The 27,850-nt window shown below is 38.3% G+C and overlaps 1 protein-coding gene and 1 long non-coding RNA gene across 6 annotated transcripts; one reads left to right on the forward strand and one right to left on the reverse strand.

The window, feature by feature from the left end:
- Window positions 1-279: 279 nt before the first annotated feature.
- Window positions 280-6,960, forward strand: LOC105444328. 3 transcript variants are annotated; one of them, XR_004062433.1, is made up of 5 exons: window positions 4,494-4,631; window positions 4,886-5,118; window positions 5,814-6,047; window positions 6,279-6,512; window positions 6,812-6,960. It is a non-coding gene; the product is annotated as an uncharacterized LOC105444328 (long non-coding RNA). The 3 variants fall into 3 exon arrangements; XR_004062431.1 differs by lacking the exons at window positions 4,494-4,631; window positions 5,814-6,047; window positions 6,279-6,512; window positions 6,812-6,960 and adding an exon at window positions 280-4,398 and having other exon boundaries at window positions 4,886-4,996; XR_004062432.1 differs by lacking the exons at window positions 4,494-4,631; window positions 4,886-5,118; window positions 5,814-6,047; window positions 6,279-6,512; window positions 6,812-6,960 and adding exons at window positions 280-4,398; window positions 4,632-4,647.
- A 13,940-nt stretch (window positions 6,961-20,900) lies between these two features.
- On the reverse strand, window positions 20,901-27,677 carry LOC115920615. 3 transcript variants are annotated; one of them, XM_030976785.1, is made up of 5 exons: window positions 23,230-23,366; window positions 22,743-22,975; window positions 21,814-22,047; window positions 21,349-21,582; window positions 20,901-21,049 (listed from the first exon to the last, which is right to left on the reverse strand). In XM_030976785.1, the coding sequence occupies exons 1-5, from the start codon at window positions 23,311-23,313 to the stop codon at window positions 21,025-21,027; spliced, it is 810 nt and encodes a 269-aa protein (XP_030832645.1). In that variant the 5' UTR covers window positions 23,314-23,366; the 3' UTR covers window positions 20,901-21,024. The 3 variants fall into 3 exon arrangements, 1 of the variants encoding a protein (XP_030832645.1); XR_004062429.1 differs by lacking the exons at window positions 20,901-21,049; window positions 21,349-21,582; window positions 21,814-22,047; window positions 23,230-23,366 and adding an exon at window positions 23,463-27,677 and having other exon boundaries at window positions 22,865-22,975; XR_004062430.1 differs by lacking the exons at window positions 20,901-21,049; window positions 21,349-21,582; window positions 21,814-22,047; window positions 22,743-22,975; window positions 23,230-23,366 and adding exons at window positions 23,214-23,229; window positions 23,463-27,677.
- Between the last annotated feature and the right edge of the window lie 173 nt (window positions 27,678-27,850).

The following is a 27,850-nucleotide window of genomic DNA, read 5'->3' on the forward strand; positions in this document are numbered from 1 at the left end:
ATACATATCATGAAAAACGTGAACAGAAAATTTCACTAAAAAGGTATTTCCATAATCGATTAATGAATGTAGATAACAGATTTGCACAAAATACAGACTATATATTTTATGCACAATACATTAGTGAAATTGAAAATGTAATGTCTAGTATATCTATAGCTTTACGAACAGGTGGTCAAAAGACCAGTCACGATAATGAAGTGACAGCCTCTATGCTAAAAAATGATAAAGAACTGAGTAAAATTTTGAAGTCTGATAGAGGTTATAGATTCTTATCATCTGTAAGAGGAACACCTCCATATTGGCAAAGAGTTCAAAAAGACTTACTAGCAATGATTCGTCAGCTGGGAATACCAACTTTTTTTGTCAGCTTTTCAAGCGCTGATTTAAGATGGCCAGAGGTAGTAAATACAATTTTAAAACAACAAGGTGATACTACAAGGACTGCGGAAACGATGGATTGGAATGAGAAATGTGCTGTATTAAGAAGTAATCCTGTCACTGCTGCTCGAATGTTTGACAAAAGATTTCATCTGTTTGTTACAAATGTTATTAAATCTAAAGCAAAACCAATAGGTAAAGTAGTAGACTCTTTTTTTAGAGTGGAATTTCAATTACGTGGAAGTCCTCATATTCATGGGCTTGTGTGGATTGATAATGCTCCTAAACTAGACACAGATAGTGATGAAAGAGTTAAAGAATTTGTTGATAAATACATTACATGCCATTTACCAACAATAGAAGAGGATGAAGAGTTGAAGGATATACTAGAACATGTGCAAATGCATAGCAAAAAACATTCTAAATCTTGTAAAAAGGGGCGCAAAGAATGTCGCTTTAATTTTCCTAGACCTCCTTCACAAAGAACATTTGTGGTTAGACCCAAACCTGATAAAGACCCATTTGTTATGGCTAAAGCTAGGGATCTAGTATCATCAGTGAAAGACAAATTGAGGGATGCTACAAGTGAATACAATAGTATAGAAGAATTGTTTGAAGAGCTTAATACATCACAGGAGGAATTTGAAAAGGCATATTGTATGGTTGCAGAAAGGGTATCTATTGTACATAGTCGAAATTTAAAATCTGTATGGGTAAATCAATATAATAAACATGTATTGCGAGCTTGGAATGCTAATTGTGATATACAGTTTGTATGTGATGTATATGCTTGTGTTCAGTATATAGTAGCCTACATTTCTAAATCAGAACGTGAATTGGGCAAGGTTTTGCAAGCTGTTCATGATGAAATATCAACTGGTGGTAACGATACTAAAACATGTATGAAGGAACTTGGCCATGCTTTTATTAAAAATAGAGAAGTTTCCGCTCAAGAAGCTGTGTATAGAGTGTGTGATCTCAGTTTAAAGGAATTTTCACGAAAAGTAGAATTCATACCGGTGGGTGAAAATCCAACAAGATTAAGTTTACCATTGTCAGTCATTAAGTCAAAATCAGATGATGATGATAATATTTGGGCCAAGAACAAGGTAGACAGGTACAAGAATCGTCCTCATAATGAAGTGTTTGAATTCATGTGTTTAGCAACTTTCTGTTCTGATTACAGGGTTTTGTATGGCAAGCAAGTAAAACAACAGGAGAATATTCATAAATTGTTGAATGGACATGGTTTTGTGCAGAAAAGAACAAAGAAAAATGCTATCATTAGATATCCAAGATTTAACGTTGAGACAAATACTGAAAGGTTTTATCAAAGTATGCTTCAACTTTTTTTACCTTATAGAACAAATGATGAACTAAAGCCATCAGAGTTTAAGTGTTATCAACAGTTCTTTTTTCTTGGAAGTGTGCAACTTAATTTGAAAGTTAAAAAGGTTCGGACAATAGTTACCAGAAATAAAGCTTTCTATGAAAAAGATGCAGAATCATTTGATAAAGCAAAGGAATTTCTTGAGAATATGCCAGAAGATATTGATGCTTGGTCAACCTTGTGTCCAGAATCAGAGAAAAGTAGGCTTGAGGAAGAGAATGACAAAGACTCTGTTACATATGAGAGTGATAGCGAGTTTGCGGTACCTGACTTATGTACGAAGGATAGTAGTGATTCACACCATAGGATTGAATTACGTGAACCTAAATTGTCAGAGCAAGATAAAATGTCGTTATTTAGATCCATGAACACTAAACAATGTGAAGTCTTTTACAAAGTGAGAGAATGGTGTATTAATAAGACTTTAGACTCTAATATTGACCCTTTTTTTGTGTTCCTTACTGGAGGAGCTGGTGTTGGAAAATCACATCTTGTACGATGTATATATACAGAAGCAACACGGATATTAGCAAAAACTTCTGAAAACCCTGATTCCATTGTAGTTTTGAAAGTTGCACCAACTGGGGTTGCAGCCTTTAACATTCAAGGTCTAACAATCCATAGTGCTTTCTCACTCCCCCTTAGAATGCGTTTACCTTATGTGCCACTGACTGAAGAGAGACTTAGTTCATTGCGAAACACCTTATCTCAAGTTCAAATTGTTATAATTGATGAAATTTCTATGGTGGATCAGAATATCTTTGGTTATATTCATGGACGTCTTCAACAAATAAAAGGAAAGTCTAGTGACTTTGGTCATGTAAGTGTTATTGCTGTGGGAGACTTTTATCAATTGGCTCCAGTGGGAGGCACACCTTTGTATAATGAATCTGTTAATTCAAGGTTATGGCATGACAATTTCAAGATAATAGAACTAGACGAGATAATGCGTCAGAAAGATGATGCTGAGTTTGCAAATTTACTGAACAAACTACGCATAAGAAAAAGAAATGAAGATGTAGATGAACATGATCTATCACTTTTAAGAAGTTGTGAGGCTCATGAATATACAGATGATGTTTTACATATCTATCCTAAAAATAAAGATGTTGATGCACACAATATACATATGCTGTCTAAAAATTTCAAAGAAATCAAAGTTACTAAAGCAGTCGATTCCAACCCTAAATCTAATTCTATAAAGAAAAACAAAAAAGAAAAAGTAACATTACCTGAAAAATTATCCATTGCAGTTGGGGTGAGGGTTATCCTTACACGAAACATAGATACATCAGATGGTTTAAGTAATGGCCAAATTGGAACTGTAAAGGCATTTATTGAAGGAACTGAACCATTTACACTAAAGTATATATATGTGCAGTTTGATAATGATAAAGTTGGTGCCAAATTTAGAAAGACTAATAAGATATTTAAAGATTATGAAAATTCTGTTCGTATTGCAAAAGTAGAGGAGGTTCATGATAATTTTAAACGCTTGCAATTTCCATTAAAGCTAGCCTATGCTTCAACAATTCACAAAGTTCAAGGTTTAAGTTTGGAAAAGTGTTTATTTAATATGAAAGGTATCTTTTGTGCTGGCCAAGCTTATGTGGGATTGAGCCGTTTAACATCTTTAAAAGGACTGACTTTGAAAGAGTTTGATATTAAATACATATATTGTAATGAGAGTATTTCTGAGTCCATTGCACAAATGCCTCACTTTTTGGAGACACAATGTACACCAAGCTTATCTTATGAGCACATGATAATATTACATAATGTTCAAGGTTTAAGATTACACTTTGAAGACCTTTGTAAACAGATTCAAAATATGAATGCAGACTTTATTTGCCTCACAGAAACCTGGCTGAAAGATGAGTATTTTCCTTTGGATGTAGAATTATCAGATTACAAAAGTTACCATCAACCAAGATACATGGCTTATAATAATTCAAGTGAAATAACTACCAAACTTGGGCAACAATCACATGGTGGAGTGTCATGTTACGGCAAAATTACCAAATCATTTTCTAGATTACATTTAACAAATAACATTGAAAATATTGCTATTCACATAGTTTCAAAGTTTTCAGTCCTACTTGTTGTAATATATAGACCAGCCTCATACAAAATGTCTGTGTTTCTTTTGCATTTGAAGAATTTGGTAGAAACAGCTCATAATCATAGTCAAAAAGTTATCATTATGGGAGATTTTAATGAAAATTATACACAAAGTTCTTGTTTAGTAAAGTTTTTCATTGGTTATGGATATAAGCAATTTGTAACCAATTCAACAACAGAAAGAGGAACTATAATAGACCATGTTTACATAAGAGGGTTTGATTTGCAAGATATTTGTATTGTACCAACTTACTATAGTTATCATGAATGTATTAAGATCCTAGTTTAGCATTACTGCATATTTGTCAACAAGGAAAGTAATACAAGCTTTATTTTTAGTGCTAAATTGTATCAGGCAATGTGAACACTCCCTGTACCGTGGAGGAGTCCAAGTCTACCCCCCTCAAGTTCTTGATTGAGAAGCACGCTGGTGGTGTAGAGGGGGGTTGGAATGACCTCTTAACTGTCAACCCAGGGGGTTCATCTACTTCTATGATCCCTAAAGGGTGAGTATTAATGCCCCTCTGCACTAGATCGGGCGAGGAGGGATTAGAGGGATTAGAGTGGTCACTGACAGGTGGTTATCTCATCAACTCAGCTCTTAATTAACATAACAAAAAGAGGATCATGAGGGACCAATGGGCACCGCTTAGGTATGCATAATCCTGTCAACAAGCATCTTTGCAGGAACTTTGAGAATTTTCAATCTCTGTTTCTTCCCCATTATGCTAACTTTCAGATCATCTGCAGAAGGGTTAGGGTGAGTATTAATGCCCCTCTGCACTAGATCGGGCGAGGAGGGATTAGAGGGATTAGAGTGGTCACTGACAGGTGGTTATCTCATCAACTCAGCTCTTAATTAACATAACAAAAAGAGGATCATGAGGGACCAATGGGCACCGCTTAGGTATGCATAATCCTGTCAACAAGCATCTTTGCAGGAACTTTGAGAATTTTCAATCTCTGTTTCTTCCCCATTATGCTAACTTTCAGATCATCTGCAGAAGGGGAGCTCTGTGGTTCGCTGGCTTCAGATGTGAACGCAACCAGGCCACCAAACTCTTCAACTTCTCAGGCAATGTGAACACTCCCTGTACCGTGGAGGAGTCCAAGTCTACTCCCCTCAAGTTCTTCATTGAGAAGCACGCTGGTGGTGTAGAGGGGGGTTGGAATGACCTCTTAACTGTCAACCCAGGGGGTTCATCTACTTCTATGATCCCTAAAGAGTGAGTATTAATGCCCCTCTGCACTAGATGGCCAGGAGGGATTAGAGGGATTAATGTGGTCACTGATAGGTGGTTATCTCATCAACTCAGCTCTTTATTAACATTAGAAAAAGAGGATCATGAGGGACCAATGGGCACCGCTTAGGTATGCATAATCCTGTCAACAAGCATCTTTGCAGGAACTTTGAGAATTTTCAATCTCTGTTTCTTCCCCATTATGCTAACTTTCAGATCATCTGCAGAAGGGGAGCTCTGTGGTTCGCTGGCTTCAGATGTGAACGCAACCAGGCCACCAAACTCTTCAACAACTCAGGCAATGTGAACACTCCCTGTACCGTGGAGGAGTCCAAGTCTACTCCCCTCAAGTTCTTCATTGAGAAGCACGCTGGTGGTGTAGAGGGGGGTTGGAATGACCTCTTAACTGTCAACCCAGGGGGTTCATCTACTTCTATGATCCCTAAAGAGTGAGTATTAATGCCCCTCTGCACTAGATGGCCAGGAGGGATTAGAGGGATTAATGTGGTCACTGATAGGTGGTTATCTCATCAACTCAGCTCTTTATTAACATTAGAAAAAGAGGATCATGAGGGACCAATGGGCACCGCTTAGGTATGCATAATCCTGTCAACAAGCATCTTTGCAGGAACTTTGAGAATTTTCAATCTCTGTTTCTTCCCCATTATGCTAACTTTCAGATCATCTGCAGAAGGGGAGCTCTGTGGTTTCGCTGGCTTCAGATGTGAACGCAACCAGGCCACCAAACTCTTCAACTTCTCAGGCAATGTGAACACTCCCTGTACCGTGGAGGAGTCCAAGTCTACTCCCCTCAAGTTCTTCATTGAGAAGCACGCTGGTGGTGTAGAGGGGGGTTGGAATGACCTCTTAACTGTCAACCCAGGGGGTTCATCTACTTCTATGATCCCTAAAGAGTGAGTATTAATGCCCCTCTGCACTAGATGGCCAGGAGGGATTAGAGGGATTAATGTGGTCACTGATAGGTGGTTATCTCATCAACTCAGCTCTTTATTAACATTAGAAAAAGAGGATCATGAGGGACCAATGGGCACCGCTTAGGTATGTATAATCCTGTCAACAAGCATCTTTGCAGGAACTTTGAGAATTTTCAATCTCTGTTTCTTCCCCATTATGCTAACTTTTAGATCATCTGCAGAAGGGGAGCTCTGTGGTTTCGCTGGCTTCAGATGTGAACGCAACCAGGCCACCAAACTCTTCAACATCTCAGGCAATGTGAACACTCCCTGTACCGTGGAGGAGTCCAAGTCTACTCCCCTCAAGTTCTTCATTGAGAAGCACGCTGGTGGTGTAGAGGGGGGTTGGAATGATTTCTTAACTGTCAACCCAGGGGGTTCATCTACTTCTATGATCCCTAAAGAGTGAGTATTAATGCCCCTCTGCACTAGATCGGGCGAGGAGGGATTAGAGGGATTAGTGTGGTCACTGACAGGTGGTTATCTTGTGCCAATATCTATCATGGTGCACTTAAAGGAAGTTGAGAGAAAATTGTATTTCAAATATTTTGCTGTTCTTCAGAACAACTTGTTATTGCAAATTGAGTTTACTTTTAGATCATACACATACATGGTTGTAGAAAATGAAAGCAAAAATGAAATGCAAAAAAATAATGAAGTGAAAATTCATAGCACACACCTTTTTTTCTTTTCTTCTACTGCAGGTTCCTCATTTTACATCTTTGGTAGATGGATGGCTCTTTGCACTTTGACCAATGAGCTTATCTGTATTTCATCCATCAAGCACCGGTGATTTGATATTATCTCCAGCAATGGACATGATTGGAATAAAACAACCTTACACAACTGATAATGGCACTGTGACTAATTTATTTGTATGCATTCTTTTCTGTAATACTTGTTATAAGTAAGTTAAATTTGCATGATTTAAAAACCGCTAAAAGGTATACAATATTGACTATCCCTTTTGTGGTTTAGATATTTGATTAGGACCATAATTATGCACATGAAAAGTTACATCCTAGTAATTTGTCAAAAGACATATGGGAATCTCAAATTGGCAAATTAGCCATTCAACTGTGATGTAATTGCAGTATTTTTTTCATTTGTTGGAGACTAAATATCATTATTATTGCTTTTATTAAAATTATTATTATTGTGGTAATTGTTTATTTCTATTTTTGTAGTAATTGTGATATGGAAATGAGAAAAATATTTATAAAAGAATAGAAGTAGTAGAATGGCATGGAAATGAGAGAAACATTTATGAAAGAAAGATGTGAATATGAAAAAGAAAGAATATTTAAATGGAATTATATAGAAAAGAAGATAGATGACGGAATGAGAGGGAAAATAACGAGAGTAAATGAGCGATAGAGTGTGTATGTGGAGGGGGAAGGGATGACAATGGCAATTTAAACGGGACAACCTCGCTATCAATAAGGATCATTATTCATCAATGTCATTATTCATAATGCACTTCTACCATATACTAGCAAACTGCTATTCATATCATACAAATAGGTTGCTATTTAGAATATACATAAGGACCACTATCCACAAGGGTCACTATTCGGGAAAGGGACATAACAATGACTATTCATAGTTTAGATTAAAAAACAATATTCATAAGGGTCACCGTTAGTCACTATTCATAATATACAAACCCCTTTGCTGAATTATGAGCATCAAAACCCTCTTTTTTTGTTTATATGATGACAACAAAAATAACATCCTGAAAGATACTGAAACATAGACATATATATAGAAAAAGATAGAAAGACAAAATCGCAAGGATGAAAGCAAAAAATAGTATGAGCAAATATAATAATAAGAAATGATATGATAGGAAAACATAGGCCCTAATGATAATGAAATATTAAAATAAACAAGATAAATTGATCGATTAAACCAAACAATACCATTAGAAAGGTAGTAAGAGAAAACAAACCTTGAAACACTAAACAGATTGAGTAAATAATGACATGAAGAAAGATGGCAATACAACGCTCTTATTGGAAAATGAATGGGAGCTGTGAGTGATATCTTTGTTACATGTAGGCCTATGTTACTATTGATACGCGACAACACACATCTTTATACACAATGCACAACGGCTCGAAACGGACAAAATGGCGCCTGGATGGACGGGTGTGCATGAGTGATTCCGGAGAACGAAGATTACAGTGACCTGGATGGGATGGTAGTGGCTATGCCTACGGAGTTTGAAAGAAATTGGGATAGGGGAAAGAACCTAGAGAGGGCTCGCAAGCACTGCGTGCAAAAACCAATGGGATTTGGTGCATGTTCGTCATTGCATACAATAACGACCATGAAATTCTCTTTCCAATGATACCATATACGGCCCATAAAGAGACATAAAGAGAGAGAGAAAAAACAATTTAACTCCGGTCATAATACAGATCCTGTACGTTTTCCGTCCATGCATTACACGCATTGTCTATGGGGCAAATCGGGTTCACGCTTTTGACCCCTAGAACGATCTTGATTGCAATGACGAACATGCAACTAATCCCATTTGTTTTTGCACGTAGTGCTTGCGAGCCCTTTCTAGGTTCTTTCCCCTATCCCAATTTCTTTCAAACATCGTAGGCATAGTCACTACCATCCCATCAAGGTCACTATTGAGGCCTTTCTTTCGCCCTACCTGTCTCCAATATTACAGAAGCTAAAGACTTCGTACAAATTGCTCTGGATAGTCCGAGAGAAGCTCTTTCGTTCGACACGTAGAAACACGGCGTCATTGCACGCACATCGTTGTGACACGATTGCATTTCTAGTTGCAATCAAGATCGTTCTGGGGGCCAAAAGCCTGAACCCGATATGCCCCATAGACAATGCGTGTAATGCATGGGCGGAAAACGTACAGGATCTGTATTATGACCGGAGTTAAATTGTTTTTTCTCTCTCTCTTTATGTCTCTTTATGGGCCGTATTTGGTATCATTAGAAAGAAAATTTCATGGTTGTTATTGCAAACCACTCTTTTTTTTTCTATGATAATCCTATCGAAACACATGATGTAAAATAGATTTATAGGACAAAATGGCGTCTTAAATGGCCCCCTTGACCAATTTTAAAAATCCGGCCAAGAGGTGCCCTGCGTATTGGAACTCGGCATGTCACTGCAAATTTTCAAGGAAAAAAAAGGACGTTTAAGGGGCGAAAAGCAGTCTGAAAAAATGACGTCATAGCCGATACGTGTTAGATTCGGGCGGAAACTCGGCGGAATTCGTGTAGTGATCTTTGTTCAAATGCGATTTATTCACAATTTTCTGTGTGAACATATACTATACTTGGTATCATTCGAAAGGGCACTTCATTGCGGTCAGTTTGACACCATTGTTATCTTCGCGCAATGTATTGCACGCATTTAACGCGCTATCACGCAATGCATAGTAAATACATCATTTTTTGAGATAACTTTGCGCTGACATAATCAAATTTTACCAAACTTTGCGGACAGTTGTCACGTATATAAATACATGTGTGTGCCAAGTTTTATTGACGTAGGTCAAAGGATCGTAATTTTAGAGCAAGTTGAAGTTATTTTGGAATTTTCTTGAAAATGGCGAATTTGGAGGGCAATTTTCTCAAATTTGGTCAGTGATAGGGTATATAATTTTGTATATGGCTGGAAAGGGCATATCTTCAAGTATCTAAATCCAAAAAAGGGTACGGGTTTGCCAAGCCATTATGGAGATACGGCCACAGAGAGAAAGCCAATTCCCAGAACTTTAGAGGGCGCTATTTATGTTGTGCAAAGTCATTGGAGCGTGAAATTTGGCATGGCTATGTGCAATTATGAGATAAGGATACTGTGAGATTTAAATACAAAACGGAATTTATATGAGAAAGTTATGGCAGTTTTAGATTATTTAGGTGTCAATTTTTCAAGAATTTGAGAGATAGTTGACGGAGTCGGTTTCAGATTTGAATTTTGAGTATGAAGATGGCATTTTGAAGGGCAGGTTATACGTCGCAGATAAAAGAACATCTCTTGGACTATCTAGAGGAATTTGTTAGAAATGTGTAGGATCTAGGATAGTGGAGATAGGAAGGAAGAAAGAAAGGCCTTAAAATGGACCAGAAACGGACAAAATGGCGCCTGGACGGTTATGCATGAGTGATTTCGAAAATCGAAGAATGTAGTGACCTTGAAGGGATGTTAGAGACTATGCCTATGAAATGTGAAAGGAAAAGGACATGAGAAAAGCACCTAACTAGGAATAACAAACATTACGTGCAAAACGAATGCGATTTCCTGACGATAAGGAAAAGGAAAAGGAGGAAAAGGAGAATATTAATGGGGCAGAATGTGAACGAAAACAAGGCAATGACGAAGGTCGTCATTGCAACTAGAAATGCAATCGTGTCACAACGATGTGCGTGCAATGACGCCATGTTTCTACATGTCAAACGAAAGAGCTTCTCTCGGACCATCCAGAGCAATTTGCACGAAGTCTGTAGCTTCTGTGATAGTGGAGATAGGTGGGCGAAAGAAAGGCCTCAACAGTGACCTTGATGGGATGGTACTATGCCTACGAAGTTTGAAAGAAATTGGGATAGGGGAAAGGACGTAGAAAGAGCTCGCAAGCACTGCGTGCAAAAACCAAGGGGATTTGGTGCATGTTCGTCATTGCAATCAAGATCGTTCTGGGGGTCAAAAGCGTGAACCCAATATGCCCCATAGACAATGCGTGTCATGCATGAGCGGAAAACGTACAGGATCTGTATTATGACCGGAGTTACATTGTTTTTTCTCTCTCTCTTCACGTCTCTTTATGGGCCGTATTTGGTATCATTAGAAAGAGAATTTCATGGTTGTTATTGTAAACCACTCTCTTATTTTCTATGATAATCCTATCGAGACACGTGATGTAAAATAGATTTATAGGACAAAATGGCGTCTTAAATGGCCCCCTTAACCAATTTCAAAAATCCGGCCAAGAGGTGCCCTGCGTATTGGTACTCGGCATGTCACTGCAAACTTTCAAGGAAAAAAAAGGACGTTTAAGGGGCGAAAAGCAGTCTGAAAAAATGACGTCATAGTCGATACGTGTTAGATTCGGGCGGAAACTCGGATAACAGTCTTAAAAATGACGTCATGGCCGAAACGTGTTATAAAAGGGCGGAAACTCGGCGGAATTCGTATAGTGACCCTTGTTCAAATGCGATTTACTCACATTTTTCTGCGTGAACATATACCATACTTGGTATCATTCGAAAGGGCACTTCAGTGCAGTCAGTTTGAAACCATTGTCATCTGCGCAAAACATACTGCACGCATCAAACGCGCTATTACGTAAAGCATAGTAAATTCATCATTTTGGGCGATAACTTGGCGAAGAAGGCATTACAATTTACTAAACTTAACAGACAGTTGTCACGTATATGGATACATGTGTCTGCCAAGTTTCATTAACGTAGGTATAAAGATCGCCGGTTTAGAGCAAGTTGAAGTTATTTCTCAATTTTCTTGAAAATGGCGAATTTGGAGGGCAATTTTCTCAAATTTGGTCAGTGATAGGGTATATAATTTTGTATATGGCTGGAAAGGGCATATCTTCAAGTATCTAAATCCAAAAAAGGGTACGGGTTTGCCAAGCCATTATGGAGATACGGCCACAGAGAGAAAGCCAATTCTCAGAACTTTAGAGGGCGCTATTTATGTTGTGCAAAGCCATTGGAGCGTGAAATTTGGCATGGCTGTGCGCAATTATGAGATAAAGATACTGTAGGATTTAAATACAAAACAAAATTTATATGAGAAAGTTATGGCAGTTTTAGATTATTTAGGGGTCCATTTTTCAAGAATTTGAGAGGTTGTTGACGGAGTCGGTTTCAGATTTGAATTTTGAGTATGAAGATGGCATTTTGAAGGGCAGGTTATACGTCGCAGATGAAAGAACATCTCTTAGAATATCTAGAGGAATTTGTTAGAAGTTTGTAGGATCTAGGATAGTGGAGATAGGAAGGAAGATAGAAAGGCCTTAAAATGGACCAGAAACGGACAAAATGGCGCCTGGACGTTTACGCATGAGTGATTTCAGAAAACGAAAAAGTAGGTGACCTAGATTGGATATCAGAGATTACGCCTACGAAGTTTGAAAGGAATCGAGCAAGAGAAAAGGACCTGGATAGGAATAACAAGCACTACGTGCAAAGCGAATGGGATTCCGGACGACAAGAAGAGGAAGAAGAAGTAAGAATATTAATAATGTGAACGAAAACAAGGCAATGACGAAGATCGTCATTGCAAAGAAGTAAGAATATTAACTAGAAATGCAATCGTGTCACAACGATGTGTGTGCAATGACGCCATGTTTCTACGTGTCAAACGAAGGAGGTACTCTCTGACTGTTACTATCCAGAGCAATATGTAAGAAGTTGGTAGCTTCTGTGATAGTGGAGATAGTCAGGGCGAAAGAAAGGTCATCAAAACGGCCCGAAACGGAAAAAATGGTGCCTGGACGGTCACGCATGAGGGTTTCAGGAGAACGAAGAATCTAGTGACCTTGAAGGAATGCTAGAGACTGCGCCTACGAATTTTGAAGGGAGTTGGAGTAGAGGAAGGGATCTAGAAAGGGCTCGCAAGCACTGCGTGCAAAACCAATAGGACTTGGTGCATGGTGAACATGTTGCGACGCGTGCTTTGGCACGGACGGCCGCCCATACTAACACAACCAAATAACAGTCTTAAAAAATGACGTCATGGCCGAAACGTGTTATAATAGGGCGGAAACTCGGCGGAATTCGTATAGTGACCCTTGTTCAAATGCGATTTACTCACAATTTTCTGCGTGAACATATACCATACTTGGTATCATCCGAAAGGGCACTTCAGTGCGGTCAGTTTGAAACCAGTGTCATCTGCGCAAAACGTTCTGCACGCATCAAACGCGCTAGTACGTAAAGCATAGTAAATTCATCATTTCGGGCGATAACTTGGCGAAGAGGGCATTACAATTTACTAAACTTAGCAGACAGTTGTCACGTATATGGATACATGTGTCTGCCAAGTTTCTTTGATGTAGGTATAAAGATCGCCGGTTTAGAGCAAGTTGAAGTTATTTCTCAATTTTCTTGAAAATGGCGAATTTGGAGGGCAATTTTCTCAAATTTGGTCAGTGATAGGGTATATAATTTTGTATATGGCTGGAAAGGGCATATCGTCAAGTATCTAAATCCAAAAAAGGGTACGGGTTTGCCAAGCCATTATGGAGATACGGCCACAGAAAGAAAGCCAATTCCCAGAACTTTAGAGGGCGCTATTTATGTTTTGCATAGCCATTGGAGCATGAAATTTGGCATGGCTATGTGCAATTATGAGATAAGGATAATGTGAGATTTAAATACAAAACGGAATTTATATGAGAAAGTTATGGCAGTTTTAGATTTTTAGGGGTTCATTTTTCAAGAATTTGAGAGATTTTTGACGGAGTCAGTTTCAGATTTAAATTTTGAGTACGAAGATGGCATTTTGAAGGTCAAGTCATACGTCGCAGATGAAAGAACATCTCTTTGATTTTCTAGAGGAATTTGTTAGAAGTTTGTAGGATCTAGGATAGTGGAGATAGGAAGGAAGAAAGAAAGGCCTTAAAATGGACCAGAAACGGACAAAATGGCGCCTGGACGGTCATGCATGAGTGATTTCGAAAATCGAAAAAGTAGGTGACCTTGATGAGATGCTAGAGACTATGCCTATGAAATTTGAAATGGAATGGACATGAGGAAAGCACCTAACTAGGAATCACAAACACTACGTGCAAAACGAATGCGATTTTCTGACGAGGAATATAAGGAGAATACTAGAAATGCAATCGTGTCACAACGATGTGCGTGCAATGACGCCGTGTTTCTACGTGTCAAACGAAGGAGCTACTCTCGGACTATCCAGAGCAATATGAAAGAAGTCTGTAGCTTCTGTGATAGTGGAGATAGTTAGGGCGAAAGAAAGGTCACCAAAACGGCCCGAAACGGAAAAATTGGTGCCTGGACGGTCACGCATGAGGGTTTCCGGAGAACGAAGAATTTAGTGACCTTGAAGGAATGCTAGAGACTACGCCTAGGAATTTTGAAGGGAATTGGAGTAGAGGAAGGGATCTAGAAAGGGCTCGCAAGCACTGCGTGCAAAACCAATATGACTTGGTGCATGATGAACATGTTACGACGCGTGCTTTGGCACGAACGGCCGCCCATACTAACACAACCGAATAACAGTCTTAACAAATGACGTCATGGAAACTCGGCGGAATTCGTACTTGTTCAAATGTGATTTACTCACAATTTTGTGCGTGAACATATACCATACTTGGTATCATTCGAAAGGGCACTTCAGTGCGGTCAGTTTGACACCATTGTCATCTGCGCAAAACGTACTGCACGCATCAAACGCGCTAATACGTAAAGCATAGTAAATTCATCATTTTTGGCGATAACTTGGCGAATAGGGCATTACAATTTACCAAACTTAGCAGACAGTTGTCACGTATATGGATACATGTGTCTGCCAAGTTTCATTGATGTAGGTATAAAGATCGCCGGTTTAGAGCAAGCTGAAGTTATTTCTCAATTTTCTTGAAAATGGCGAATTTGGAGGGCAATTTTCTCATATTTGGTCAGTTATAGGGTATATAATTTTGTATATGGCTGGAAAGGGCATATCTTCAAGTATCTAAATCCAAAAAAGGGTACGGGTTTGCCAAGCCATTATGGAGATACGGCCACAGAGAGAAAGCCAATTCCCAGAACTTTAGAGGGCGCTATTTATGTTTTGCATAGTCATTGGAGCATGAAATTTGGCATGGCTATGTGCAATTATGAGATAAGGATAATGTGAGATTTAAACACAAAACGGAATTTATATGAGAAAGTTATGGCAGTTTTAGATTTTTAGGGGTCCATTTTTTAAGAATTTGAGAGATTTTTGACGCAGTCAGTTTCAGATTTGAATTTTGAGTACGAAGATGGCATTTTGAAGGTCAGGTTATACGTCGCAGATGAAAGAACATCTCTTAGACTATCTAGAGAAATTTGTTAGAAATGTGTAGGATCTAGGATAGTGGAGATAGGAAGGAAGAAAGAAAGGCCTTAAAATGGACCAGACACGGACAAAATGGCGCCTGGACGGTTATGCATGAGTGATTTCGAGAATCGAAAAATGTAGTGACCTTGATAAGATGTTAGAGACTATGCCTATGAAATTTGAAAGGAAAAGGACATGAGGAAAGCACCTAACTAGGAATAACAAGCACTACGTGCAAAATGAATGGGATTCCGGACGACAAGAAGAACTAAGACTAGAAATGCAATCGTCTCAAAACGATGTGCGTGCAATGACGCCATGTTTCTACGTGTCAAACGAAAGAGCTTCTCTCGCACTATCCAGAGCAATTTGTACGAAGTCTGTAGCTTCTGTGATATTGGAGATAGGTAGGGCGAAAGAAAGGCCTCAACAGTGACCTTGATGCGATGGTAGTGGCTATGCCTATACGAAGCTTGAAAGAAATTGGGATAGGGGAAGGAACCTAGAAAGGGCTCGCAAGCACTGCGTGCAAAAACCAATGGGATTCGGTGCATGTTCGTCATTGCAATGAAGATCGTTCTGGGGGCCAAAAGCATGAACCCGATATGCCCCATAGACAATGCGTGTAATTCATGGCCGGAAAACGTACAGGATCTGTATTATGACCGGAGTTAAATTGTTTTTTCTCTCTCTCTTTATGTCTCTTTATGGGCCGTATTTGGTATCATTAGAAAGAGAATTTCATGGTTGTTACTGTAAACCACTCTCTTTTTTTTATGATAATCCTATCGAAACACGTGATGTAAAATAGATTTATAGAACAAAATGGCGTCTTGAATGGCCCCCTTGACCAATTTCAAAAATCCGGCCAAGAGGTGCCCTGCGTATTGGAACTCGGCATGCAACTGCAAATTTTCAAGGAAAAAAAAGGACATTTAAGGGGCGAAAAGCAGTCTGAAAAAAATGACGTCATAGCCGATACGTGTTAGATTCGGGCGGAAACTCGGCGGAATTCGTGTAGTGACCTTTGTTCAATGCGATTTACTCACAATTTTCTGTGTGAAAATATACTATATTTGGTATCATTCGAAAGGGCACTTCATTGCGGTCAGTTTGAAACCATTGCCATTTGCGCAAAACGTACTGCACGCATCAAACGCGCTATTACGTAAAGCATAGTAAATTCATCATTTTGGGCGATAACTTGGCGAAGAGGGCATTACAATTTACTAAACTTTACAGACAGTTGTCACGTATATGGATACATGTGTCTGCCAAGTTTCATTGATGTAGGTATAAAGATCGCTGGTTTAGAGCAAGTTGAAGTTATTTCTCAATTTTCTTGAAAATGGCGAATTTGGAGGGCAATTTTCTCAAATTTGGTCAGTGATAGGGTATATGATTTTGTATATGGCTGGAAAGGGCATATCTTCAAGTATCTAAATCCAAAAAAGGGTACGGGTTTGCCAAGCCATTATGGAGATACGGCCACAGAGAGAAAGCCAATTCCCAGAACTTTAGAGGGCGCTATTTATGTTGTGCAAAGCCATTGGAGCGTGAAATATGGCATGGCTATATGCAATTATGAGATAAAGATACTGTGAGATTTAAATGCAAAACGGAATTTATATGAGAAAGTTATGGCAGTTTTAGATTATTTAGGGGTCAATTTTTCAAGAATTTGAGAGATAGTTGACGGAGTCGGTTTCAGATTTGAATTTTGAGTATGAAGACGGCATTTTGAAGGGCAGGTTATACGTCGCAGATTAAAGAACATCTCTTAGACTATCTAGAGGAATTTGTTAGAAGTTTATAGGATCTAGGATAGTGGAGATAGGAAGGAAGAAAGAAAGGCCTTAAAATGGACCAGAAACGGACAAAATGGCGCCTGGACGGTTATGCATGAGTGACTTCGAAAATCGAAGAATGTAGTGACCTTGAAGGGATGTTACAGACTATGCCTATGAAATTTGAAAGGAAAAGGACATGAGGAAAGCACCTAACTAGGAATAACAAACATTACGTGCAAAACGAATGCGATTTCCTGACGATAAGGATAAGGAAAAGGAGGAAAAGGAGAATATTAATGGGGCAGAATGTGAACGAAAACAAGGCAATGACGAAGGTCGTCATTGCAAATATTAATAAGAAGAATGTGAACGAAAACAAGGCAATGACGAAGGGTCGTCATTGCAATAAGAAGAATGTGAACGAAAACAAGGCAATGACGAAGGTTCGTCATTGCCTTGTTTTCGTTCACATTCTGCCCCATTAATATTCTCCTTTTCCTCCTTTTCCTTTTCCTTATCGTCAGGAAATCGCATTCGTTTTGCACGTAATGTTTGTTATTCCTAGTTAGGTGCTTTTCTCATGTCCTTTTCCTTTCACATTTCATAGGCATAGTCTCTAACATCCCTTCAAGGTCACTACATTCTTCGATTTTCGAAATCACTCATGCATAACCGTCCAGGCGCCATTTTGTCCGTTTCTGGTCCATTTTAAGGCCTTTCTTTCTTCCTTCCTATCTCCACTATCCTAGATCCTACACATTTCTAACAAATTCCTCTAGATAGTCCAAGAGATGTTCTTTTATCTGCGACGTATAACCTGCCCTTCAAAATGCCATCTTCATACTCAAAATTCAAATCTGAAACCGACTCCGTCAACTATCTCTCAAATTCTTGAAAAATTGACACCTAAATAATCTAAAACTGCCATAACTTTCTCATATAAATTCCGTTTTGTATTTAAATCTCACAGTATCCTTATCTCATAATTGCACATAGCCATGCCAAATTTCACGCTCCAATGACTTTGCACAACATAAATAGCGCCCTCTAAAGTTCTGGGAATTGGCTTTCTCTCTGTGGCCGTATCTCCATAATGGCTTGGCAAACCCGTACCCTTTTTTGGATTTAGATACTTGAAGATATGCCCTTTCCAGCCATATACAAAATTATATACCCTATCACTGACCAAATTTGAGAAAATTGCCCTCCAAATTCGCCATTTTCAAGAAAATTCCAAAATAACTTCAACTTGCTCTAAAATTACGATCCTTTGACCTACGTCAATAAAACTTGGCACACACATGTATTTATATACGTGACAACTGTCCGCAAAGTTTGGTAAAATTTGATTATGTCAGCGCAAAGTTATCTCAAAAAATGATGTATTTACTATGCATTGCGTGATAGCGCGTTAAATGCGTGCAATACATTGCGCGAAGATAACAATGGTGTCAAACTGACCGCAATGAAGTGCCCTTTCGAATGATACCAAGTATAGTATATGTTCACACAGAAAATTGTGAATAAATCGCATTTGAACAAAGATCACTACACGAATTCCGCCGAGTTTCCGCCCGAATCTAACACGTATCGGCTATGACGTCATTTTTTCAGACTGCTTTTCGCCCCTTAAACGTCCTTTTTTTTCCTTGAAAATTTGCAGTGACATGCCGAGTTCCAATACGCAGGGCACCTCTTGGCCGGATTTTTAAAATTGGTCAAGGGGGCCATTTAAGACGCCATTTTGTCCTATAAATCTATTTTACATCATGTGTTTCGATAGGATTATCATAGAAAAAAAAAGAGTGGTTTGCAATAACAACCATGAAATTTTCTTTCTAATGATACCAAATACGGCCCATAAAGAGACATAAAGAGAGAGAGAAAAAACAATTTAACTCCGGTCATAATACAGATCCTGTACGTTTTCCGCCCATGCATTACACGCATTGTCTATGGGGCATATCGGGTTCAGGCTTTTGGCCCCCAGAACGATCTTGATTGCAACTAGAAATGCAATCGTGTCACAACGATGTGCGTGCAATGACGCCGTGTTTCTACGTGTCGAACGAAAGAGCTTCTCTCGGACTATCCAGAGCAATTTGTACGAAGTCTTTAGCTTCTGTAATATTGGAGACAGGTAGGGCGAAAGAAAGGCCTCAATAGTGACCTTGATGGGATGGTAGTGACTATGCCTACGATGTTTGAAAGAAATTGGGATAGGGGAAAGAACCTAGAAAGGGCTCGCAAGCACTACGTGCAAAAACAAATGGGATTAGTTGCATGTTCGTCATTGCAATCAAGATCGTTCTAGGGGTCAAAAGCGTGAACCCGATTTGCCCCATAGACAATGCGTGTAATGCATGGACGGAAAACGTACAGGATCTGTATTATGACCGGAGTTAAATTGTTTTTTCTCTCTCTCTTTATGTCTCTTTATGGGCCGTATATGGTATCATTGGAAAGAGAATTTCATGGTCGTTATTGTATGCAATGACGAACATGCACCAAATCCCATTGGTTTTTGCACGCAGTGCTTGCGAGCCCTCTCTAGGTTCTTTCCCCTATCCCAATTTCTTTCAAACTCCGTAGGCATAGCCACTACCATCCCATCCAGGTCACTGTAATCTTCGTTCTCCGGAATCACTCATGCACACCCGTCCATCCAGGCGCCATTTTGTCCGTTTCGAGCCGTTGTGCATTGTGTATAAAGATGTGTGTTGTCGCGTATCAATAGTAACATAGGCCTACATGTAACAAAGATATCACTCACAGCTCCCATTCATTTTCCAATAAGAGCGTTGTATTGCCATCTTTCTTCATGTCATTATTTACTCAATCTGTTTAGTGTTTCAAGGTTTGTTTTCTCTTACTACCTTTCTAATGGTATTGTTTGGTTTAATCGATCAATTTATCTTGTTTATTTTAATATTTCATTATCATTAGGGCCTATGTTTTCCTATCATATCATTTCTTATTATTATATTTGCTCATACTATTTTTTGCTTTCATCCTTGCGATTTTGTCTTTCTATCTTTTTCTATATATATGTCTATGTTTCAGTATCTTTCAGGATGTTATTTTTGTTGTCATCATATAAACAAAAAAAGAGGGTTTTGATGCTCATAATTCAGCAAAGGGGTTTGTATATTATGAATAGTGACTAACGGTGACCCTTATGAATATTGTTTTTTAATCTAAACTATGAATAGTCATTGTTATGTCCCTTTCCCGAATAGTGACCCTTGTGGATAGTGGTCCTTATGTATATTCTAAATAGCAACCTATTTGTATGATATGAATAGCAGTTTGCTAGTATATGGTAGAAGTGCATTATGAATAATGACATTGATGAATAATGATCCTTATTGATAGCGAGGTTATCCCGTTTAAATTGCCATTGTCATCCCTTCCCCCTCCACATACACACTCTATCGCTCATTTACTCTCGTTATTTTCCCTCTCATTCCGTCATCTATCTTCTTTTCTATATAATTCCATTTAAATATTCTTTCTTTTTCATATTCACATCTTTCTTTCATAAATGTTTCTCTCATTTCCATGCCATTCTACTACTTCTATTCTTTTATAAATATTTTTCTCATTTCCATATCACAATTACTACAAAAATAGAAATAAACAATTACCACAATAATAATAATTTTAATAAAAGCAATAATAATGATATTTAGTCTCCAACAAATGAAAAAAATACTGCAATTACATCACAGTTGAATGGCTAATTTGCCAATTTGAGATTCCCATATGTCTTTTGACAAATTACTAGGATGTAACTTTTCATGTGCATAATTATGGTCCTAATCAAATATCTAAACCACAAAAGGGATAGTCAATATTGTATACCTTTTAGCGGTTTTTAAATCATGCAAATTTAACTTACTTATAACAAGTATTACAGAAAAGAATGCATACAAATAAATTAGTCACAGTGCCATTATCAGTTGTGTAAGGTTGTTTTATTCCAATCATGTCCATTGCTGGAGATAATATCAAATCACCGGTGCTTGATGGATGAAATACAGATAAGCTCATTGGTCAAAGTGCAAAGAGCCATCCATCTACCAAAGATGTAAAATGAGGAACCTGCAGTAGAAGAAAAGAAAAAAAGGTGTGTGCTATGAATTTTCACTTCATTATTTTTTTGCATTTCATTTTTGCTTTCATTTTCTACAACCATGTATGTGTATGATCTAAAAGTAAACTCAATTTGCAATAACAAGTTGTTCTGAAGAACAGCAAAATATTTGAAATACAATTTTCTCTCAACTTCCTTTAACTGCACCATGATAGATATTGGCACAAGATAACCACCTGTCAGTGACCACACTAATCCCTCTAATCCCTCCTCGCCCGATCTAGTGCAGAGGGGCATTAATACTCACTCTTTAGGGATCATAGAAGTAGATGAACCCCCTGGGTTGACAGTTAAGAAATCATTCCAACCCCCCTCTACACCACCAGCGTGCTTCTCAATGAAGAACTTGAGGGGAGTAGACTTGGACTCCTCCACGGTACAGGGAGTGTTCACATTGCCTGAGATGTTGAAGAGTTTGGTGGCCTGGTTGCGTTCACATCTGAAGCCAGCGAAACCACAGAGCTCCCCTTCTGCAGATGATCTAAAAGTTAGCATAATGGGGAAGAAACAGAGATTGAAAATTCTCAAAGTTCCTGCAAAGATGCTTGTTGACAGGATTATACATACCTAAGCGGTGCCCATTGGTCCCTCATGATCCTCTTTTTCTAATGTTAATAAAGAGCTGAGTTGATGAGATAACCACCTATCAGTGACCACATTAATCCCTCTAATCCCTCCTGGCCATCTAGTGCAGAGGGGCATTAATACTCACTCTTTAGGGATCATAGAAGTAGATGAACCCCCTGGGTTGACAGTTAAGAGGTCATTCCAACCCCCCTCTACACCACCAGCGTGCTTCTCAATGAAGAACTTGAGGGGAGTAGACTTGGACTCCTCCACGGTACAGGGAGTGTTCACATTGCCTGAGAAGTTGAAGAGTTTGGTGGCCTGGTTGCGTTCACATCTGAAGCCAGCGAAACCACAGAGCTCCCCTTCTGCAGATGATCTGAAAGTTAGCATAATGGGGAAGAAACAGAGATTGAAAATTCTCAAAGTTCCTGCAAAGATGCTTGTTGACAGGATTATGCATACCTAAGCGGTGCCCATTGGTCCCTCATGATCCTCTTTTTCTAATGTTAATAAAGAGCTGAGTTGATGAGATAACCACCTATCAGTGACCACATTAATCCCTCTAATCCCTCCTGGCCATCTAGTGCAGAGGGGCATTAATACTCACTCTTTAGGGATCATAGAAGTAGATGAACCCCCTGGGTTGACAGTTAAGAGGTCATTCCAACCCCCCTCTACACCACCAGCGTGCTTCTCAATGAAGAACTTGAGGGGAGTAGACTTGGACTCCTCCACGGTACAGGGAGTGTTCACATTGCCTGAGTTGTTGAAGAGTTTGGTGGCCTGGTTGCGTTCACATCTGAAGCCAGCGAACCACAGAGCTCCCCTTCTGCAGATGATCTGAAAGTTAGCATAATGGGGAAGAAACAGAGATTGAAAATTCTCAAAGTTCCTGCAAAGATGCTTGTTGACAGGATTATGCATACCTAAGCGGTGCCCATTGGTCCCTCATGATCCTCTTTTTCTAATGTTAATAAAGAGCTGAGTTGATGAGATAACCACCTATCAGTGACCACATTAATCCCTCTAATCCCTCCTGGCCATCTAGTGCAGAGGGGCATTAATACTCACTCTTTAGGGATCATAGAAGTAGATGAACCCCCTGGGTTGACAGTTAAGAGGTCATTCCAACCCCCCTCTACACCACCAGCGTGCTTCTCAATGAAGAACTTGAGGGGAGTAGACTTGGACTCCTCCACGGTACAGGGAGTGTTCACATTGCCTGAGAAGTTGAAGAGTTTGGTGGCCTGGTTGCGTTCACATCTGAAGCCAGCGAACCACAGAGCTCCCCTTCTGCAGATGATCTGAAAGTTAGCATAATGGGGAAGAAACAGAGATTGAAAATTCTCAAAGTTCCTGCAAAGATGCTTGTTGACAGGATTATGCATACCTAAGCGGTGCCCATTGGTCCCTCATGATCCTCTTTTTGTTATGTTAATTAAGAGCTGAGTTGATGAGATAACCACCTGTCAGTGACCACTCTAATCCCTCTAATCCCTCCTCGCCCGATCTAGTGCAGAGGGGCATTAATACTCACCCTAACCCTTCTGCAGATGATCTGAAAGTTAGCATAATGGGGAAGAAACAGAGATTGAAAATTCTCAAAGTTCCTGCAAAGATGCTTGTTGACAGGATTATGCATACCTAAGCGGTGCCCATTGGTCCCTCATGATCCTCTTTTTGTTATGTTAATTAAGAGCTGAGTTGATGAGATAACCACCTGTCAGTGACCACTCTAATCCCTCTAATCCCTCCTCGCCCGATCTAGTGCAGAGGGGCATTAATACTCACCCTTTAGGGATCATAGAAGTAGATGAACCCCCTGGGTTGACAGTTAAGAGGTCATTCCAACCCCCCTCTACACCACCAGCGTGCTTCTCAATCAAGAACTTGAGGGGGGTAGACTTGGACTCCTCCACGGTACAGGGAGTGTTCACATTGCCTGATACAATTTAGCACTAAAAATAAAGCTTGTATTACTTTCCTTGTTGACAAATATGCAGTAATGCTAAACTAGGATCTTAATACATTCATGATAACTATAGTAAGTTGGTACAATACAAATATCTTGCAAATCAAACCCTCTTATGTAAACATGGTCTATTATAGTTCCTCTTTCTGTTGTTGAATTGGTTACAAATTGCTTATATCCATAACCAATGAAAAACTTTACTAAACAAGAACTTTGTGTATAATTTTCATTAAAATCTCCCATAATGATAACTTTTTGACTATGATTATGAGCTGTTTCTACCAAATTCTTCAAATGCAAAAGAAACACAGACATTTTGTATGAGGCTGGTCTATATATTACAACAAGTAGGACTGAAAACTTTGAAACTATGTGAATAGCAATATTTTCAATGTTATTTGTTAAATGTAATCTAGAAAATGATTTGGTAATTTTGCCGTAACATGACACTCCACCATGTGATTGTTGCCCAAGTTTGGTAGTTATTTCACTTGAATTATTATAAGCCATGTATCTTGGTTGATGGTAACTTTTGTAATCTGATAATTCTACATCCAAAGGAAAATACTCATCTTTCAGCCAGGTTTCTGTGAGGCAAATAAAGTCTGCATTCATATTTTGAATCTGTTTACAAAGGTCTTCAAAGTGTAATCTTAAACCTTGAACATTATGTAATATTATCATGTGCTCATAAGATAAGCTTGGTGTACATTGTGTCTCCAAAAAGTGAGGCATTTGTGCAATGGACTCAGAAATACTCTCATTACAATATATGTATTTAATATCAAACTCTTTCAAAGTCAGTCCTTTTAAAGATGTTAAACGGCTCAATCCCACATAAGCTTGGCCAGCACAAAAGATACCTTTCATATTAAATAAACACTTTTCCAAACTTAAACCTTGAACTTTGTGAATTGTTGAAGCATAGGCTAGCTTTAATGGAAATTGCAAGCGTTTAAAATTATCATGAACCTCCTCTACTTTTGCAATACGAACAGAATTTTCATAATCTTTAAATATCTTATTAGTCTTTCTAAATTTGGCACCAACTTTATCATTATCAAACTGCACATATATATACTTTAGTGTAAATGGTTCAGTTCCTTCAATAAATGCCTTTACAGTTCCAATTTGGCCATTACTTAAACCATCTGATGTATCTATGTTTCGTGTAAGGATAACCCTCACCCCAACTGCAATGGATAATTTTTCAGGTAATGTTACTTTTTCTTTTTTGTTTTTCTTTATAGAATTAGATTTAGGGTTGGAATCGACTGCTTTAGTAACTTTGATTTCTTTGAAATTTTTAGACAGCATATGTATATTGTGTGCATCAACATCTTTATTTTTAGGATAGATATGTAAAACATCATCTGTATATTCATGAGCCTCACAACTTCTTAAAAGTGATAGATCATGTTCATCTACATCTTCATTTCTTTTTCTTATGCGTAGTTTGTTCAGTAAATTTGCAAACTCAGCATCATCTTTCTGACGCATTATCTCGTCTAGTTCTATTATCTTGAAATTGTCATGCCATAACCTTGAATTAACAGATTCATTATACAAAGGTGTGCCTCCCACTGGAGCCAATTGATAAAAGTCTCCCACAGCAATAACACTTACATGACCAAAGTCACTAGACTTTCCTTTTATTTGTTGAAGACGTCCATGAATATAACCAAAGATATTCTGATCCACCATAGAAATTTCATCAATTATAACAATTTGAACTTGAGATAAGGTGTTTCGCAATGAACTAAGTCTCTCTTCAGTCAGTGGCACATAAGGTAAACGCATTCTAAGGGGGAGTGAGAAAGCACTATGGATTGTTAGACCTTGAATGTTAAAGGCTGCAACCCCAGTTGGTGCAACTTTCAAAACTACAATGGAATCAGGGTTTTCAGAAGTTTTTGCTAATATCCGTGTTGCTTCTGTATATATACATCGTACAAGATGTGATTTTCCAACACCAGCTCCTCCAGTAAGGAACACAAAAAAAGGGTCAATATTAGAGTCTAAAGTCTTATTAATACACCATTCTCTCACTTTGTAAAAGACTTCACATTGTTTAGTGTTCATGGATCTAAATAACGACATTTTATCTTGCTCTGACAATTTAGGTTCACGTAATTCAATCCTATGGTGTGAATCACTACTATCCTTCGTACATAAGTCAGGTACCGCAAACTCGCTATCACTCTCATATGTAACAGAGTCTTTGTCATTCTCTTCCTCAAGCCTACTTTTCTCTGATTCTGGACACAAGGTTGACCAAGCATCAATATCTTCTGGCATATTCTCAAGAAATTCCTTTGCTTTATCAAATGATTCTGCATCTTTTTCATAGAAAGCTTTATTTCTGGTAACTATTGTCCGAACCTTTTTAACTTTCAAATTAAGTTGCACACTTCCAAGAAAAAAGAACTGTTGATAACACTTAAACTCTGATGGCTTTAGTTCATCATTTGTTCTATAAGGTAAAAAAAGTTGAAGCATACTTTGATAAAACCTTTCAGTATTTGTCTCAACGTTAAATCTTGGATATCTAATGATAGCATTTTTCTTTGTTCTTTTCTGCACAAAACCATGTCCATTCAACAATTTATGAATATTCTCCTGTTGTTTTACTTGCTTGCCATACAAAACCCTGTAATCAGAACAGAAAGTTGCTAAACACATGAATTCAAACACTTCATTATGAGGACGATTCTTGTACCTGTCTACCTTGTTCTTGGCCCAAATATTATCATCATCATCTGATTTTGACTTAATGACTGACAATGGTAAACTTAATCTTGTTGGATTTTCACCCACCGGTATGAATTCTACTTTTCGTGAAAATTCCTTTAAACTGAGATCACACACTCTATACACAGCTTCTTGAGCGGAAACTTCTCTATTTTTAATAAAAGCATGGCCAAGTTCCTTCATACATGTTTTAGTATCGTTACCACCAGTTGATATTTCATCATGAACAGCTTGCAAAACCTTGCCCAATTCACGTTCTGATTTAGAAATGTAGGCTACTATATACTGAACACAAGCATATACATCACATACAAACTGTATATCACAATTAGCATTCCAAGCTCGCAATACATGTTTATTATATTGATTTACCCATACAGATTTTAAATTTCGACTATGTACAATAGATACCCTTTCTGCAACCATACAATATGCCTTTTCAAATTCCTCCTGTGATGTATTAAGCTCTTCAAACAATTCTTCTATACTATTGTATTCACTTGTAGCATCCCTCAATTTGTCTTTCACTGATGATACTAGATCCCTAGCTTTAGCCATAACAAATGGGTCTTTATCAGGTTTGGGTCTAACCACAAATGTTCTTTGTGAAGGAGGTCTAGGAAAATTAAAGCGACATTCTTTGCGCCCCTTTTTACAAGATTTAGAATGTTTTTTGCTATGCATTTGCACATGTTCTAGTATATCCTTCAACTCTTCATCCTCTTCTATTGTTGGTAAATGGCATGTAATGTATTTATCAACAAATTCTTTAACTCTTTCATCACTATCTGTGTCTAGTTTAGGAGCATTATCAATCCACACAAGCCCATGAATATGAGGACTTCCACGTAATTGAAATTCCACTCTAAAAAAAGAGTCTACTACTTTACCTATTGGTTTTGCTTTAGATTTAATAACATTTGTAACAAACAGATGAAATCTTTTGTCAAACATTCGAGCAGCAGTGACAGGATTACTTCTTAATACAGCACATTTCTCATTCCAATCCATCGTTTCCGCAGTCCTTGTAGTATCACCTTGTTGTTTTAAAATTGTATTTACTACCTCTGGCCATCTTAAATCAGCGCTTGAAAAGCTGACAAAAAAAGTTGGTATTCCCAGCTGACGAATCATTGCTAGTAAGTCTTTTTGAACTCTTTGCCAATATGGAGGTGTTCCTCTTACAGATGATAAGAATCTATAACCTCTATCAGACTTCAAAATTTTACTCAGTTCTTTATCATTTTTTAGCATAGAGGCTGTCACTTCATTATCGTGACTGGTCTTTTGACCACCTGTTCGTAAAGCTATAGATATACTAGACATTACATTTTCAATTTCACTAATGTATTGTGCATAAAATATATAGTCTGTATTTTGTGCAAATCTGTTATCTACATTCATTAATCGATTATGGAAATACCTTTTTAGTGAAATTTTCTGTTCACGTTTTTCA

The sequence above is a fragment of the Strongylocentrotus purpuratus genome, unplaced genomic scaffold (genome assembly GCF_000002235.5).
Source record: "Strongylocentrotus purpuratus isolate Spur 01 unplaced genomic scaffold, Spur_5.0 spur5_scaffold_9, whole genome shotgun sequence".
Classification (NCBI taxonomy): Eukaryota; Metazoa; Echinodermata; class Echinoidea; order Camarodonta; family Strongylocentrotidae; genus Strongylocentrotus; species Strongylocentrotus purpuratus.